Consider the following 18,490-nt stretch of genomic DNA (forward strand, 5'->3'; position numbering starts at 1 on the left):
CCGAGGTGCTAGTACTAAACATGGCGGAAGCTCCTTGGGACGCCGTGTTTAGTACTAGTCCCTCGGGGACCATAGTATTATATACACCCATTTCTGTGTTTCACCTACTACTAAACATGGCGGAGCTCCTTGGGGCCTGTGTTTAGTGCTAGGACTAATATACACCCATTTCTGTGTTTCGGAGTACTAAACATGGCGGAAGCTCCTTGGGACGCCGTGTTTAGTACTAGCCCCTCAGGGACCATACTATTATATACACCCATTTCTGTACTGTGTGGTCGAAAAATTATATTAATAAACTATATCTTCGCGTGGCCGTCTACATTCCATTCACCATACGGTGTTTAGTACTAGCACCTCAGAGCAGGTGGCAACTAGATAACTAGCCAAAGTAGCACCGAGACTTCTTTGTAGGCCTATAAAAATTTCATGCAAATTCAAGAAGAGATGAGGTGAATGTCTCTCAAAAGGCAAGACGGCACGGGCTCTTGTTCTGATTTATGTAGATAATTGGACCGTAATGGCCTTATTCAGTAAAGTTTTTTTAATATAAAAAAATAAGGTATTTTATTACGCTTAGAAATATTATTCTTTATGTAAAAAGAGGCCGTTGGGACTGGACACCTAACGCACTTTTCTAGCCCAGGTCCGGACAACGTTCTGATATGTTCGTTAAGGCCCTGCTGGGGGTAGGGTAATAATAATAATAATAATAATAATAATAATAATAATAATAATAATAATAATAATTATTATTATTATTATTATTATTATTATAAACATTACTTCAACTCTGGCCAGTTTGCAAGTACACGAGACGTTAAAAATTTTAATATTAATTATTGATTTGTATTTTTCTATGAAGACTAGATACAGAATGGGGAACACAGATAAAGGAACTGATTTCCAAAGCTTGGAAATAAAAATGGAAGGTGGGGTTTTTATGTCATGTGGTATATTTTTCCATTAATTTCCAATTATTTTTTTTTTTTTTTTTTTGGGGGCAAAAACTCACTGAAGGCTTTTTGAAACTGTCAGGTTTCATTCTCTCTCTCTCTCTCTCTCTCTCTCTCTCTCTCTCTCTCTCTCTCTCTCTCTCTCTCATACGAACACAAACACACAAAACCTAAATTATCTATTTGTCCAAAAATCTTTGAAACCAAACCTGCCTTGTTATATATATATATATATATATATATATATATATATATATATATATATATATACATATATATATATATATATAAATAATTATATATATATATATATATATATATATATATATATATATATATATATATATATATATATATATATATATATATATGTATGTGTGTGTATGTATTATAGATATGTACATATATACATATAGGCCTGTATATTATATATCTATTCATGTATATTTTATATATATATTTATATGTACATATACGTATACATATTTATATATATATGTATATATATATATATATATATATATATATATATATATATATATATATATATACACACATATATATATACACTGTATATGCGTGTGTACTTGAAGTCTCTTATCAGGGACGTTAATGGGAACATTATCAATAATCTATTAATCTCATCATCAACTATTATCTACAGATGTCATCAAGTTAATTCAACCATTATCATTTTTACGCAGCGTTATTTTCCTAATTATTAAATTATATTTTAGAGTATTTAAAAAAAAGCATTCATCTGATATAGAGAGAAATTTGATCGCCGCATCATATCATTGAGAGAGAGAGAGAGAGAGAGAGAGAGAGAGAGAGAGAGAGAGAGAGATGCTGAAGAGATCTGAGGGGAGGGGGGGGTTATGTTATGAGAGAGCTAAGAGCTCAGGGCCGCCGGGTTGGCTTATGGGAAGGGGGAAGGAGGGGGATAGAGAGGGAGAGAGAGAGGGAGGGAGAGGGAGAGAGGGGGGTGTGAGGAGTGACACCGTTCTCACGCTGCCGTCCGTTTTTCCCACGTGGTGTTGTTCCCTTCTGCCACCAGGGCGGCGCTGGTGAAGGGCGCTCCTTCCTCCATCCCCCTCCCCCCCAAGTCTCCCTCCCCCTCCCCCTCCCTCACAGACGGCAGAGGAGAGCCTCGACGGGCGCAGCGCTGCCAGTCAGTCCTCAGACACTGCTCCGAGCGGTTCATCCTGCAGGTCGCTCCCCGCTGAGGTCTCATGTGTCGCGTTTGACGAAGGGCCCGACCGATCCTCCTAGACGCTGCTGCTCCTCTCCTCCTTCAGGGAGACGACCGCTGCCAGCTGCTGCTGCCCATGCAGCTGCTGCGTCCTCCCGCCCTTCGGATCAAAGGATATTATTTATTATTTTGAAGAAACTCCCGCCGGGGGATCTGATAGACCGACTGAGAGAGAGATTTCTTCCTTCGGCGTGTCGAAGACGAGAGTCCCCAGAGAGAGAGACGCCCACGCCCTCTCCCACCGCCCACCACCACCTGCTGCCTCTCTCTCTCGCCGCCCTTCGGTCCCGCCATGAAGGTCGAGCGAGCGAACTCCGTCTGTTCCGACGACGCCCCGTCCTCGCCGGACTCGCTCATGTCGACGGGCGAGTCCTCGCCCCTGGCGTCGCCCCAGCCCTCTCCGGCGCCCCTCACCGATCCCTACGACGACCAGCGCCTCTACTCCCCCGCCTACACCGCCCACAGCCCCGCCTACAGCATCTCGAGCACCTCCTCCAGCAGTAGCAGTAGCAGTGGGGGCGGAGGCGGAGTGGGCGGCGGTGGCGGAGGAGGGGCGTCTCCCGCCTACAGCAGCTGCAGTAGCAGCAGCAGCAGCAGCAGCAGCAGCAGCTGTCCGGAGAGCCCCGGGTACCAGCGCCCCCCGTCGTCGCCGCCGCCCCACCACCACCCACCACCACCACCACTTCGGCTTCCAGTTCCCGCCCGCGGTGGACTCCGGGTACTCGTCGGGGGCGGAGTTCGGGTGCCAGGCGGAGTTCGCGCAGGCGGTGCGCGAGGGCAACCCCCGGGAGCTGAAGCGCATCCTGACGAGGTACTCGCAGCTGGTGCAGATCAACGGATTCACCTCCGACGGGCAGACGGCCCTGACGCAGTCCTGCCTCGACGGGAACCTGGAGGTGATCAAGGTGCTGGTGGCCCACGGGGCGTCGCTCCACCTCACCAACAGGGACGGCTTCTCCCCGCTGCACCTCGCCTGCTGGAGGGGCAAGTACGACGTCATGCAGTATCTGCTGAGGTCGGCGGCGGCGTCGGCGTCGGCGTCGGCGTCGGCCTCCTCGGCGCCCACCGGCAAGAGGTAGTAGTGCGGTGTCGTCTCGGCGTGTCCTCCGAAAAAGAAGTTATAATGACCCGTCCCTCGGCGGTCGGTTGTGATATTAGAAGTATATAACTTATACATACATATACATATATATATATATATATAAATAAATATATGTATATATATAGACGGACGGTTTAATTCGCGTGTGAAGAGAAACAAATAATAATTGAGAATAACAAATGAATAATTCAGTGCCATGCCCCTAGCACTCTACGGCTCCCTATGCGTGCGCGCGCGCGCATGCTCGCCCTGTGCAATATATATAATACATAATAATGGATAACGAAACTGCTCGTTGTTATGATAATTATTATTATTATTTTAGTAATAATATAACGGTGTCTTGGAAGTGCGTCTGAGGAAGAAGAAGAAGAAGAGAGGAGGTTCGAAGTGTCACCCCCCCCACACCCCCTCCCCACAAGGACGATGATATGTTATGTTAATAATTATAATAATAATATTAATAATTATATTAATAATTATGGCGTCCTTCTAAGGGCCATAATCCTCATGTAAATCTGTGATGTCTTATTAACCCACACCCTCCCTCTCTCTCTCTCTCTCTCTCTCCTCCTCCTCTCTCATACCCCCACCCCACCCCTACAACAGCACTACTACAACTACAACTACTACTACTGCAGTGAATCTGCAGCTCCTCTACAACGGCTCTCCTTATTAAACAAAAAATTGCAAAGCGGGTCATGTGCGAACAATTGTTATGGACTGACATGTGGATCTAGGCCTGTAGACTATCCAAGTCCCCCCCGCATGGCTATGTGGAGCTAGGCCTGTAGACTATCCAAGTCCCAAGTCCCCATGGCTATGTGGAACTAGGCCTATGGAGACTACCTTATAAAGTCAGTCATCAGACTGTGGACAGAATAAAGTGTTTTTCGGTGTTGCAAAGTGGAAGAACAACTTAAAAACAAGCTTTGGGAAAGTTGCAAGAAAGCAAGCAATGTAAGTGCTTCAATAAGAGTAAAAAAAGAAAAAAAGTGCTGACGAGGCTTGTTGGGATACGAGACAAGACTGTGTTTGTTTATTTGTTTGTTTGTTCACTCCCCAAGTTACCTCATCTCTATATAATATTAAAAAAAACATATTTATTTGAGTTTTCGTCAGGGAGGTCATCAGAATCGTCGCTTGCATACTCAGACTCCTCCAGCTCCTTCTTCTTCTACTTCTTCTTCTTCTTCTTCTTCTTCTTCTTCTTCTTCTTCTTCTTCTTCTTCTTCTTCTTCTTCTTCTTCTTCCCTACTCCACCTCACTCCCATAATGCCCCACCAGCAGGATGGAGAAGATAAAAGGATGATAATAGGAAAACAGACGAAAAACTGTGCAATATTCTCTCTTCTCTCTCTCTCTCTCTCTCTCTCTCTCTCTCTCTCTCTCTGACACACACACACCCTTCCCCATCTGCCCAGTGGTGTTCGATGTCGTAAATTTTATATATAAAAAAATATATATATATATATATATAAAAACATATATATATACGTCTAACGCTTCTAACGTTGATCGTCTATTGAATCTTGAAACCGAATGCATAGTTCTTGAACTACGTTTTGAGTGTTCAATAAGAATCTTCTTTCCACTTTATTTGAAACGAGGAATGCTGATGTTGCCTTCAGACAGACAGACATACACACACACACACCTGTGTAGACTACCATCCCTTCCCCCCCCCACCTCCCAGGCATGTGGTTGCCACACCTGTAGGGGGGGAGGGGGGCGGCGCAGTAATTAGCACCACCAGCAGGAATGACAGTTTCAACATTATCTGTCTGTTCCTGTATGGCTATGTGGAACTAGGCCTGTGGATTATCTAGGTCCCTGCATGGCTATGTGGACCTAGGCCTATGGACTATCTTTGGGAGTCTTTGGTCTGATGTTTTTGCCCCAAGATGTCGAAGAAGAAGAAGAAGAAGAAGAAGAAGCAGAGAGTTTGTGAGAAGCGTTCTTTTCAAAGCCAGTGAAGATATAATGTTATTTTAACCGCCATTCCATTCTTGTAAATATGTTTGAAAAGGAAACGGAATACGTTTTGCGAAGTGTTTGTTTTTTTTTTAAAAGAATCTAACAGTTTTTTTGCAGTTTTTGCAGCCTCTGTGGTGAATTAGGGACTCACAAGGCCAGTGGAAAATGAGTTTTTTTAGAGTAAAAAATAAAAAATAACATTGACTGACAAACGAAATTCAAAAGTGCCGGAATATTCAAGATATTGTGTAGCCATGACGCGACTTTGAAACTGTTTTGAGATAATATAATTATCATTGTATGTGTACCTCTTCGTATACATATGTCGATTCCCTCATTATTAAAAAAAAAAAAGTGATATATATAAATATATTTACTTTTTTTTCAACCGTGCCTTATGAACTTGTATATTTTTTTTAATTGTTGTTAACTGTTGAAGAAAGGTCATGCCCTTTTTTTTTTATTTTACAGCTGTGTAATTATTATTTTTTGTTTTTAATATAATCCACCTTTTATTTGGTGGAGAATTTTTGTAATATCAGTTTCCGATTTCTCAATATAGGAATATTTTTGTAATGTGCATTTTTTTTCGTGAATCCTTATGAAACTTTTTTTTTTATTTTAGTTTGGTCTGATTTTAATAGTTTCTTTTTGAATTGCAGAAGAATTTAAAAATCTCATTGGCGATGAGAGCCAAAATTTAAAAAGATATATAATATACTTAAAAAAAATAGATTTGGACAAATATACCTTGGAAAAAATGTTAATGGCAATATATTTTTGAAACAAGATTTTATCGTATTTTGGAAAAATATTAATGATATTTAAAAAATACAGATTTTTGTTAAATATATCTTGGAAAAAAATATTAATGCTAATATATTTTAGAAAAAATAAGATTTTGTCGAATGTATCTTGGAAAAAAATATCATTGGTAATATATTTTAGAAAAAATAAGATTTTGTCATATATATTTTTGGAACAAAATATTAATGATAATATATTTTTGAAAAAATAAGATTTTGTCAAATATATCTTGGAAAATTATTAATGATAATATATTTTAGAAAAAAGATTATGGTAAATATATTTTGGAAAAATTATTATTGATAACATTTTAGAAAAAAAGACTTGGTAAATATACTATGGTAAGATAATGATGGCATTTATAGAAAAAAATAGATTTGGTAAATATATCTTGGGAAAAATATGATAATATATTTTAGAAAAAAGACATGGGACATATATTTTGGCAAAAAATTATAATATATTTTAGAAAAAAGACTGGTAAATATATTTTTGGAAAATAAATATATATTAGAAAATATATCTGAATATTAATGATAATATCTTTTGGGAAATACATCTGAATATGAATGATAATATGTTTTGGGAAATATACCTGGATATTAATATATTTGGAAAATACATGTGAATATAAATGATAATTTATTTTGGGAAATATATCTGAATGTAATAATATACAGTATTTTGGAAAATATATCTAGATATTAACAACAATATATTCTGGAAAATTATATCTGAATGCCAAAATATATATTATGGAAATATATCTGAATAATAATGACATTTTGGGAAATATGTCTGAATAATAATGATATTTTGGGAAATATATCTGAATATTAATGATATATTTTGGAAAATACATCTGAATATGGATGATAATATATTTGGAAATATATCTGAATAATAATAATATATTTTGAGGAGTATATCTGAAAATTATCAGCAATATATTTTGGGAAGTATATCTGAATATTGACAACAACGTATTTTGGAAAACTATTTCTGGAAGTCAAAATATATATTACTGAAAACATCTGACCACGAAAATAATATGATTTGTCCAAATTAGTAAACATATCTCGCAAAATTAGTAAGTATATTTCCCAAACAGTAAAAATACAATATATTGAATCAGAATTTGGAAAGGCATCTGAATATAAAAAAAAAAAATCGAGATAAATATTTAAAAAAATATTCTTGTCTCGGTAACAAATAAACTGGCACATAACTGCAGAAAGTATTATATGAAAATAAATACTTATGTAAATGTTTTGTAATAAGAATATTTTCTTGTCAATGGGAAAGCATTAATATATATTATACAAAATTGACCCACATCGTAATATGGTTGGTAAGTTGATAGAGAACGCTTCCAGAACAGGAAAGTGTGAGGCTTAAGTACTCTTTCTCTCTCTCTTCTCTCTCTCTCTCTCTCTCACACACACACACACGCACGTAACTTACTGCTATCAGCCCACGCTATCAGGTGACTCGAGAGAGAGAGAGAGAGAGAGAGAGCTAATTGATAAGAAAAATAGGCAAGAGATATGATTAAAACCTCAAAACTGCTTCTAGCTCTCGGTCCGAGAAACGTAAACAAGAGTTACGTAAGGAGAGAGAGAGAGAGAGAGAGAGAAAAAAATGATACTTGGATTTTTCAACTTGCTCAATATAAAATTTAATTAAGGGTGTGTGTGTGTGTGTGTGTGTGTGTGTGTGTGTGTGTGTGTGTGTGAGAGAGAGAGAGAGAGAGAGCAACGAACACCTTGACAATTTTGTAAAGATACGACAGCCATTATAGGTTCTCAGATTTGCTCACATCTTTATATTATTTTATATTCATTGTACAAACCTATATACAATATATATGTATATATATATATATATGTATGTATGTATAACCTATTTATAACTATATAAATTTATTATACCTACATTACATGAAGTTCGCGAGTTATTAAAATAGGATGAACATATAGGAATTAAAATATTGTTTTTCTTTTTCTTTATTTTATTTAGCATAGGTGGAATGAGTGAGATATTTTGGTACACAGGAAGAGCTCTCTCTCTCTCTCTCTCTCTCTCTCTCTCTCTCTCTCTCTCTCTCTCTCTCTCTCTCTCTCTCTCTCTCTTCACATTACATACACCTACAAATATTCTTAGGTTCTCTCTCTTTCTCTCTCTCTCTCACTACACACGCATTTGACATGTATATACAAATACAAGTAGCTAGCTAAGTCATTCTCTCTCTCTCTCTCTCTCTCTCTCTCTCTCTCTCCCCCCGACGTCTCACTTTCAGTAAACCAATACCCACGATGCCCGAATCCACTCATTTTGCCCTGACCTCGAAGAGGTAATGCCCAAATGCCCGAGGTAATGAGGTCCCACCTCTCGATCTTTGAATTCAAGCAACGTTGGGTCAGGTCAGTCCTTGAATGGGTGACCGGTGGTTGCCAGATGCTAGATGCCTTGGGTACCAACCAGCAGGTAAATATATAAACATACAGAGCCACCAACAGTCAGTAAACATGCACAAACAGGCTTTTAAATATGCACAAACTGGCTTTTTCAATAAACAAACAGGCTTTAAACATGCACAAACAGACCTTTTAAATGCACAAACAGGCTTTTAAATATGCACAACTGGCTTTTTCTATAAACAAACAGGCTTTAAACATGCACAAACAGGCTTTTTAAATGCACAAACAGGTCTTTAAATATGCACAAAATGGCTTGTTCAATAAACAAACAGGCTTTAAATATGCACAAACAGGCTTTTTAAATGCACAAACAGGTCTTGAAATATGCACAAACTGGCTTTTTCAATAAGCAAACAGGCTTTAATCATACACACATAGGGTTTAAACACGCACAAACAGGCTTTTTAAAGGCACAAACAGGCTTTTAAACATGCACAAGCAGGTTTTTAAAATAACAAACAGGCTTTTAAACCCGCACTAACATACAGGCAAACATACACAGGCACCAACACTCAGTAAACATGCACAAACAAGGTTTTTAAACATGCACAAACATTCAGGCAAACACGCACGGACACCAATTACCAGTGACCACGCAAAAACAGGGTTGTAAACATGCACAAACATACAGGGGAAACATAGAGAGGCACAAACAGTCAGTAAGCACTCACAAACTGTGTCTCTCTCGAATGGGATCACAAAAAATGACAATTTTGACCAAAAAAATTTGACAAAAAAATTGAAAAAATATTAAAATAATAAATTTTATATTTAGACAAATTTAACCTTTGACAAAATAGATCACACCCCTCCCCCCTACACACAACAGACAAGGAAAGCAACAAACTTCAAACAATGGACGTTTGTTATTTGTTAGTTTGAACAAACAATGGTATACTATTGCAGGCTCCCAGACGTCAATAGTGCAAAGTTTGCACGTGAAATCTGCCACCCAGGAAACTGGGCATCCTGTCTGGAGAGAGAGAGAGAGAGAGAGAGAGAGAGAGAGAGAGAGAGAGAGAGAGAGAGAGAGAAGGAATATCTTGAAAAAGGGTGTCCATGCATCAGTCATATCAAATATAATCACCAAAACAATCATACCCAAAATGAACCAACTGACCCCCTAAAAAAAAAAACTTTAAAAATAACACTAAAATAAGTATGTCACTCCCTCTAAACCAAATGGAACCGAGAGAGAGAGAGAGAGAGAGATAAAAAGAAAGATACGAATATTATCCTAATTCTATTTTATCTGTCTATTTCACTTCTGGGAAGACATATTTTGCCTTCAGTCATGTTTGATGGAAGGGAGTACACCCGAGATTCAGGAGGCGTCAGCGGCAGATATATCATAAAGATATTAATAAATAATCTCTCTCTCTCTCTCTCTCTCTCTCTCTCTCTCTCTCTCTCTCTCTCTCTCTCTCTCTCTCTCTCTCTCTATATATATATATATATATATATATATATATATATATATATATATATATATATATATATATATATATATATATAGGCCTACTCGAAGATCTGACAAGGCTCACGTGAAGTGTTTCGCCCCATAAGGAAATTCCTTTGTGCTAAGGACTTCCCTTAGGAGGAGGAGGAGGAGGAGGAGGAGGAGCAGGTGCTTAGGAACACGCAGATGCAGGCGGGCATGCAGGCAGGCAGGTGCCCAAAGGCAGGTGTTTGTGCCCAGTCCAGCAGCTATCTATGTACTATAGCGTCTCGTGATCGCACAGCTGCAATGGGCTTCCCCCCTTCCCCTTCGATGCTATCTTCTGACGCCCCTCCCACTCCCAACGTTCCAAATTAACCCCCTCCCTTCCCCACCCCACAATGGCCCAACCCCAAATTACGGCCATGTCTTCCAGAATCCTTATGCCATCACCTGTAGCTTCCGCCATTGAAAAAAAAAAAAAAGTAAAAAAGGCGCCGAAGTTTCTTCGGCGCAATCGAGTTTTCTGTATAATCAAGGCCACCGAAAATAGGCCTATCTTTCGGTGGTCTAAGTATAATGCTGTATGAGCCGCGGCCCATGAAACTTTAACCACGGCCTGGTGGTGGGTATCCTATATCGCTGCCAGAAGCACGATTACTGGCTAACTTTAACCTTAAATAAAATAAAAACTACTGAGGCTAGAGGGCTGCAATTTGGTATGTTTGATGACTGGAGGGTGGATGATCAACATACCAATTTGCAGCCCTCTAGCCTCAGTAGCTTTTAAGATCTGAGGGCAGACAACAAAAGTGCGGACAGAGTAAAGTGCGGACGGACAGACAAAGCCGGCACAATAGTTTTCTTTTACAGAAAACTGAAAAAGGAAGTTTATGAAGACGAATATAGCAAGAAGTAAAGGCATGAATCAATGCACGCAGGACATCGCAGGGCGCACTGTAAGCATATATATATATATATATATATATATATATATATATATATATATATATATATATATATATATATAAATTTGCACTAAGTAAATTTTGCACTAAGTAGCAGATATGTGTTAAATTTCTCACCAAGTAACCTATGCAAGTAATAGGCCTAAGTTCCGTACCAAGGACCCTATACAAGTTGCTATTAAATTTCGCACCAAGTAACCTGTATAGGCCTAAGTAAGAGAGAGAGAGAGAGAGAGAGAGAGAGAGAGAGAGAGAGAGAGAGAGAGAGAGAATTGAACCCCTTATACCAAAAAGCTTCTCACTCACGTGGAACTTAAAAGAAACAGTGATTCATTTTCAATATGCCCCAGAGATCCATTTCACCAACGGGCATGCGCCTAATACCCAGGGCATGAACGTGCCAGTATGACGATATCATTCCCCCCCCCCCCCCGGGCCTAACCATACCCATGGGAATATCTGCCAGGGGCATCACCGTCCGGATGTATGAATCTGTATGAATCAACTCGGGGTTGGCACGCAAGGACTGGAGTCGAGGAGTACTCTGAACCACATACCCAATACCCAGTCATCAGTTTCCGGTCTGTCAACAGCAGCTGGGCATGGCTCGAGGAGCTAATAATATATATATATATATATATATATATATATATATATATATATATATATATATATATATATATAGATGTTGTGGGCATGGCCTAAATGCCCACTCGAGGAAAATATGATATGAGGTTCATTTTGTGACGTAAGTGAACTTTCTGTAACTTTTTGTTTCATTTTAACGGCTGTAATTATACACTGTAAGATGTTAAAGGTATATTAACTGTTCTGCCATACGAGAGAGAGAGAGAGAGAGAGAGAGAGAGAGAGAGAGAGAGAGAGAGAGAGAGAGAGAGAGAGAGAGTATATCTTTTAGTGGGTCTAAGCAAGCATGCAACAATATAATGAAAGATTTGAAAGGTATAATACTGTATAATTGTTCCATCACACATATGCCTAAACGAGAGAGAGAGAGAGAGAGAGAGAGAGAGAGAGAGAGAGAGAGAGAGAGAGAGAGAGAGAGAGAGATAATCATACATCTAATTCACCATATCATTGAAAAAAATGCGATAAAATTTGCAGTTTTACAAATTGGCACAGGTTGTATATAATAGGCTTATTATATGCAATTTTTAAGGAAATTACAACGGTAATTACAAGCGTATGCCCAATTCCACATGAAAATATAGACCTATGCCCGATTTGCTTACAATTATAACGATAATTACGAGTCTACGCCCAATTCCACATGAAGAAATAGGGCTATACCCACTTTTTACGAAATTATAACAATTACAAGCCTATGCCCAATTCCACATTAAAAACAGGTCTCTGAACAATTTTTACAGAAATACAATAATTACAAACTTATACTGAATAAACATAAAAAAAACGAAATAAAACGAAAATGTCATCGACTGGGAATCTATAACCACTTAATCAAGAGAAACACTAGAAAATTCTAAGTAATATAAGCGAGAGAAAGTGTGAAAAAAGACACACATTTACTTACAGAATTCCTCCATGTTGGGAAAAAGTTCAAATTATTTCGATCATTTTTTTCATCTCTGATTTCCTTCCGAGTATCTGTCGTCGTAATCATCGTAATTATCATAATAATCATCGCAATGATCATCATTAACATTTTGATATAATTTAACGATACAATGAGAGACATTTCCACACAAAATCGCTCGTTTAGTTTCAGGTTATTACGTCATGTTCATGGGCGCCTGGGCACGTTGGGGCATCGGGTTGGGGGAGCTTGTCCCCCCCCCAAAAAAAATACAAATATTATACGATATAATAAGGAATAATCCTTATTATATAGTGTATATATATGCAGTATATGACTTCGTCATTCTTTCAAGAAATGATTGATTTCAGCTGAACAGTGTTATGAAATTATTAAAAAGTCAATGTAACTTTCTGTATATATATATATATATAATATATATATATATATATATATATATATATATATATATATACATATATACAGGTATGTATATATATATATAAAATTTATATATATATATATATATATATATATATATATATATATATATACCTGTATGTATATATATATATATATATATATATATATATATATATATATATATATATATATATATATATATATATATTTATATATATATATATATATATATATATATATATATATATATATATATATATATATATACATATATACTACTATAGTAGTTCAAAGGATAAAAAGTATATACTACGCCCACGATTACGCTTTTCACTTACAAATCGACAACCGCAAGTGCTATCAAGTGCCAACACCGTCAGGATTAAGAGGATTAAGTCACTTGTTAAGTTAGTAGAGACGACACTTAGATATTATAGGTTTTTGACGCTAAATTCCGTCGATATTATGAGATTCCTCGACTGACAACACCTCAAGTATACACTGCTTGTCAACATGGGGATGAAGAACTAAACGCCCGTCAGTGAGTTGAATTTCTGTATTGTTTCATTACTTTCGTTTGATTTATTACTTATTTTTACTTTGATGATGATGTTCCTTACTTTATAATATACTTAATTGAATTTTGTTATTAAATTTTGTAAATTTAATTGAGAAATATGAAGTAGACTGAGTGAAAATTGGTTAAAAGTGGTTTAGATACGACGTAGCATTGCTATTCCTCCCCATACGCGAAATATGTCATTAAATGGCATTTCTATATATTTAAAAACAATCTATTTAACTAAATAATTATATTAACTAAAATAAAGTTGAGAAATATGAAATTATGTTGCATAAATATTACAATAACTCGATTCAATTTTAGAAGCAATACTGAATCTCGACCCTGGGGAACTTTTCGTGGGTGACTTAAAATAGACTTCAACTCTTCCTGTTTACATTGTGGATGATCGTATTATCCACAAGGAAGTTCTATTTAAACCAGGTGAACGTTGTAATATAATTTTCGATCGTAAAAGTGCAATAATTTGATAATTATCGTCGATTATCGTCAAATAATCCGAGGCCATTTGTAGAGCTGTTTTTAATGTCCGCTGTGGCTGAATTCTTACGTCGTCTTTCATGGCTATTTATCGCTCTTTATCGCCATTTATTTTCACTTTTAAATAGCTTTGCCGTTGCTCAAGCCCGGCTTGAGCCTACCTTAGTCATCGCACGGTTATTTGAGCTTGAATAAATACATACTTTACAAATTATTGTGGAGTTTTGCGACATTATCTTGGAAGTTTTTCGCTCGACTCGACCGGACCGGGTAGGTGGATCAATATTTTATTTATATTTTATATAAATATTTATATTTATATTGAACGATTATTTATATTTAAAATGTAAATATTTTAATTATGTATAGTTTAGGTATTTTTGTTCCATAGTTCAGGCTAGGCTGGATGCAAACTGCCGCTCATTTTATAGTATATATTCCCATTGGTTAATTTTGCATGTTGTTGTAGGGTTTATATAGAGGGTGTCCTGGGGGATGGGGCGATTCCCCCCCCCCCTATTCCCCCTTCCCAGTTAGGTAAGATGTTATTTCTAGGTTAGGTTAAGGTTGAGGTTAATTTAGTGTTGCTGATGAAGTAGGAGGCTTTTTTTATTGTCGGTCAATTATTATTAACTGCATACCTGTCCAACATGGCTGGGGACCCTTTGGGAACGTGGGGTTTTGGGGTGGGGGAGGAACTACTATGTTGTCGCTATGGAACGGTTCCGCGCATTTGCAAGTCATTAGGGAGCCATATGATCGAGAAGGTATTGTCTAAAGAAACCTATTAAAAAAGGAACTATACTAACCTAACGTACCTAACCTAACATAGCAGGCCGTGTTACTTAGCTGGGGAGGGGGGGGCAGAGTCTCCCAGACCCCCTGGTGAAGGAAACGCCACTTTTTACCTAAAGCTCCGCCGTAACACTGCGTATGCGCGACAGCATTCCGGGATGGCCAGCGTACAAAAACATATCAGTTCTGAGGTTAATTACAGGTTAATTACAGTTGACAGACAAAAAATAAAGGTAAATTCTTGATAAGCAACAAGAATGCTATAGGAACAATCATTTTCCAAAGTAACACCCCATGTGGAGCTCTTCCCAAAGTTCTATATATATATATATATATATATATATATATATATATATATATAGATATATATATATATATATATATATATATATATATATATATATATATATATATATATATATATATATATATATATATATATATATATATATATATATATATGTGTATTAGTGCATATCTCTTTCCCCATTTATAAATTTCTTTTCACTGTTATGATTACACCTGTTCTTGCTAAGAAATTCACATTCTCGTGAAAAACAGTTTGGGTAATAAAAATCCATCATTATAGAGTAAACTATATTACTGTGCACAGTAATTAAGCAAAGAGTATTAAATAGCTGAACAGTGTTCCCAATTAGTGTTTATGTTAAAATACAAAGTGAGAGGTTGATTTACCTACGAAGAGTTTTAAAAATTCATAAATTTCAGTTCTAATATACATTTCACAAGCTTTGTTCTCCTGTCCCTATTATCTAGGTAATTCCTCTCTTTCTCCATCATTCTCCATCGTTCTATATTCTCATCACATCATTTGCAATTGTAACTTACCTAACCTAATCTAACCAACCTAACCTAATCAACCTAACCTAAACTAGCCTAGCCTAACCGTATTGATACTGACTGTACCTATGCATTTGCATTTTTTTTTAAGGCAACAGAAGTTAAATTCACAATTAAATTCTCAATTTTCATGAAAATTGTGGTATGAGGGTCCCTTGTTCATGGGAATGGAGGAATGAATGCCCCTGTTTGTGGGGTTGGTGCATGAGAGCCCATGTTTGTGGCATTTGGTATGAGGGTCCCTTTGCTCATGGGAATAGAGGTATGAGTACCCATGTTTGTGAGGTTGGGGCATGAGAACCCCTGTTTGTGGGACTTAAGTGGTATGAGGGTCACTTTGCCCATGGGAATAGAGGAATGAGTGCCCATGTTTATGGAGTTGGGGCATGAGAGCACCTGTTCATGAAAACTGTGGTATGAGGGCCCCTTGTTCATGGGAATAGAGGAATTAGTGCCCCTCTTTGTGGGATTGGGGCAAGAGGGCCCCCTGTTTGTAGACATTGTGGTACAAGTGTCTGTTTGCGTAGAAACAGTGTTGCAAGAGCTGCTTGTTCATTGTAATTGTGGTATGAGTGCCCTAGTTCATTGTAATTGTGGTATGAGTGCCCTAGTTCATTGTGATTGTGGTATGAGTGCCCTAGTTCATTGTAATTGTGGTATGAGTGCCCTAGTTCATTGTAATTGTGGTATGAGTTCCCTAGTTCATTGTAATTGTGGTATGAGTGCCCTTGTTCATTATAATTGTGGTATGGGTACCCTTGTTCTTTGGAGTTATGGTATGAATGCCCTTATTTTTAGAAATGTGGTATGTGGAATTGTGGTATGACTGCCCCTGTTCATTGAAAGTCTGGTAAGAGTGCCCTTGTTCATGGGAACTGTGGTACTATTATAAGTGCCCCTGTTTGTAGAACTGTGGTATGACTGCTCCTGTTTGTGGAATTGGGGGCATGAGTGCCCCTGTTCATTAGAATCTTGGTATGAGTGCCTTGTTCATGGGCACTGTGGTACCAATAAGAGTGCCCCTGTTTGGGGGATTGTGGTATGATTGCCATTTTTTGTGGGTTTGTGGTATGAGTTCCCCTGTTTGTGGAATTGTGGTATGAGTACCCATTTGCGGAATTGTCGAACGGGTGCCCATGTATGCGGAATTGCACAATGAACACCCTATTCACATAGTCATAATAATTTCAGTACTAAGCCCACTGTTTGTGGGAATTGTAGAACGAGCAATACTGTTTATTGGTATGTGTAATACGAGTGCCCCTATTCGTGGGTATCAAAGCAGTACGCACGCCACTGTCCATGGGAATTGTCCTACGAGGAATTTCAGGAATTTTAGAATGAGCCACCTGTATGTGGGAATTGTACTTAAAGGGTTCCTGTAAATGGGAATTGTACTGGGAAATCCCATGTTGGTGGGAATTGTAATACGAGGGTCTGATTCTCTCTCTCTCTCTCTCTCTCTCTCTCTCTCTCTCTCTCTCTCTCTCTCGATTTTTCACCATTTAAGCAAATTCCCAGAAAGAGAGAGGGAGAGAGACCCCATGAAACACCCCCCCCCTCTCTCTCTCTCTCTCTCTCTCTCTCTCTCTCTCTCTCTCTCTCTCTCTCTCTCTCTCTCTTTTTTTTTTGTTTGAAAATGTTGCATTTTGTTATGCACTCACAAATTATTGAAAACCAAAACTCTCTCTCTCTCTCTCTCTCTCTCTCTCTCTCTCTCTCTCTCTCTCTCTCAACACGGGCAGCAGAAGAAGAAGAAAAAGAATGCCCTCTCGAAATACCCAGACGACACACCAGCCTCTGGCCAGCTGTCGAGTTTTGACACCGATACCCCAAAAGTGTTAGCTAACCACTGCTACCAGCTATGCCACTTGTCCAAGATGTTGCTAATAATAATAATAATAATAATAATAATAATAATAATAATAATGATATATATATGTGTGTATATATATAGCCTATATTTTTTAATAAAAATTATAACCCAATTGGAAATTTAATATTATTATTATTATATTGTGATAGGCTATAAATTAAAAATTAGAGAGAGAGAGAGAGAGAGAGAGAGAGAGAGAGAGAGAGAGAGAGAGAGAGAATATTATTAGCACAATGTGACATTGAGAGAGAGAGAGAGAGAGAGAGAGAGAGAGAGAGAGAGAGAGAGAGAGAGAGAATGAATATATTTCTTAGCACAATTACTAGAAAGAGAGAGAGAGAGAGAGAGAGAGAGAGAGAATATATGTCTTAGCACAATTGCTATAGAGAGAGAGAGAGAGAGAGAGAGAGAGAGAATATATGTCTTAGCACAATTGCTAGAGAGAGAGAGAGAGAGAGAGAGTGAGAGAGAGAGAGAGAGAGAGAGAGAGAGAGAGAATATATGTCTTAGCATAATTGCTAGAGAGAGAGAGAAAGAGAGAGAGAGAGAGAGAGAGAGAGAGAGAGAGAGAGAGAGAGAGAATATATGTCTTAGCACAATTGCTAGAGAGAGAGAGAGAGAATATGTCTTAGCACAATTGCTAGAAAGAGAGAGAGAGAGAGAGAGAGAGAGAGAGAGAGAGAATGAATATATGTCTTGGCACAATTGCTAGAGAGAGAGAGAGTGAGAGTGAGTGTATATCAGTGACGGGCATCCCAGGTTTGAGATAAAGAGTCCGGAGATGATAAGAGATAAGATTGCGCTCGTATTTTAAGAGACAAGAATCTCTCTCTCTCTCTCTCTCTCTCTCTCTCTCTCTCTCTCTCTCTCTCTCTCTCTCTCCTAAAATGACCCTATTTTAAATCTCTCTCTCTCTCCTAAAATGACCCTATTT

General features: G+C 37.8%; 1 protein-coding gene and 1 long non-coding RNA gene across 2 annotated transcripts in view; both read left to right on the forward strand.

The window, feature by feature from the left end:
• The first annotated feature begins 1,868 nt into the window (after positions 1-1,868).
• LOC136829867 (collagen, type I, alpha 1b-like) lies at positions 1,869-3,881 on the forward strand. The gene has a single exon (XM_067088920.1). It carries the CDS (start codon positions 2,501-2,503, stop codon positions 3,374-3,376), a length of 876 nt encoding a protein of 291 aa, XP_066945021.1. The 5' UTR covers positions 1,869-2,500; the 3' UTR covers positions 3,377-3,881.
• Positions 3,882-13,907: 10,026 nt separating this feature from the next.
• The window catches only part of LOC136829871 (uncharacterized), a 266,304-nt gene continuing 261,721 nt past the window's right edge, over positions 13,908-18,490 (forward strand). Inside the window, exon 1 of the long non-coding RNA XR_010850516.1 lies at positions 13,908-14,294. This is a non-coding gene — a long non-coding RNA (uncharacterized lncRNA). The remainder of the gene's footprint in view (positions 14,295-18,490) is intronic.

Source organism: Macrobrachium rosenbergii, chromosome 45, assembly GCF_040412425.1.
Source record: "Macrobrachium rosenbergii isolate ZJJX-2024 chromosome 45, ASM4041242v1, whole genome shotgun sequence".
Classification (NCBI taxonomy): Eukaryota; Metazoa; Arthropoda; class Malacostraca; order Decapoda; family Palaemonidae; genus Macrobrachium; species Macrobrachium rosenbergii.

What these genes read in the sequence shown, in the direction of transcription:
- LOC136829867 (XM_067088920.1), top strand. Translation starts at nt 2,501, where the DNA reads ATGAAGGTCGAGCGAGCGAACTCCGTCTGTTCCGACGACGCCCCGTCC.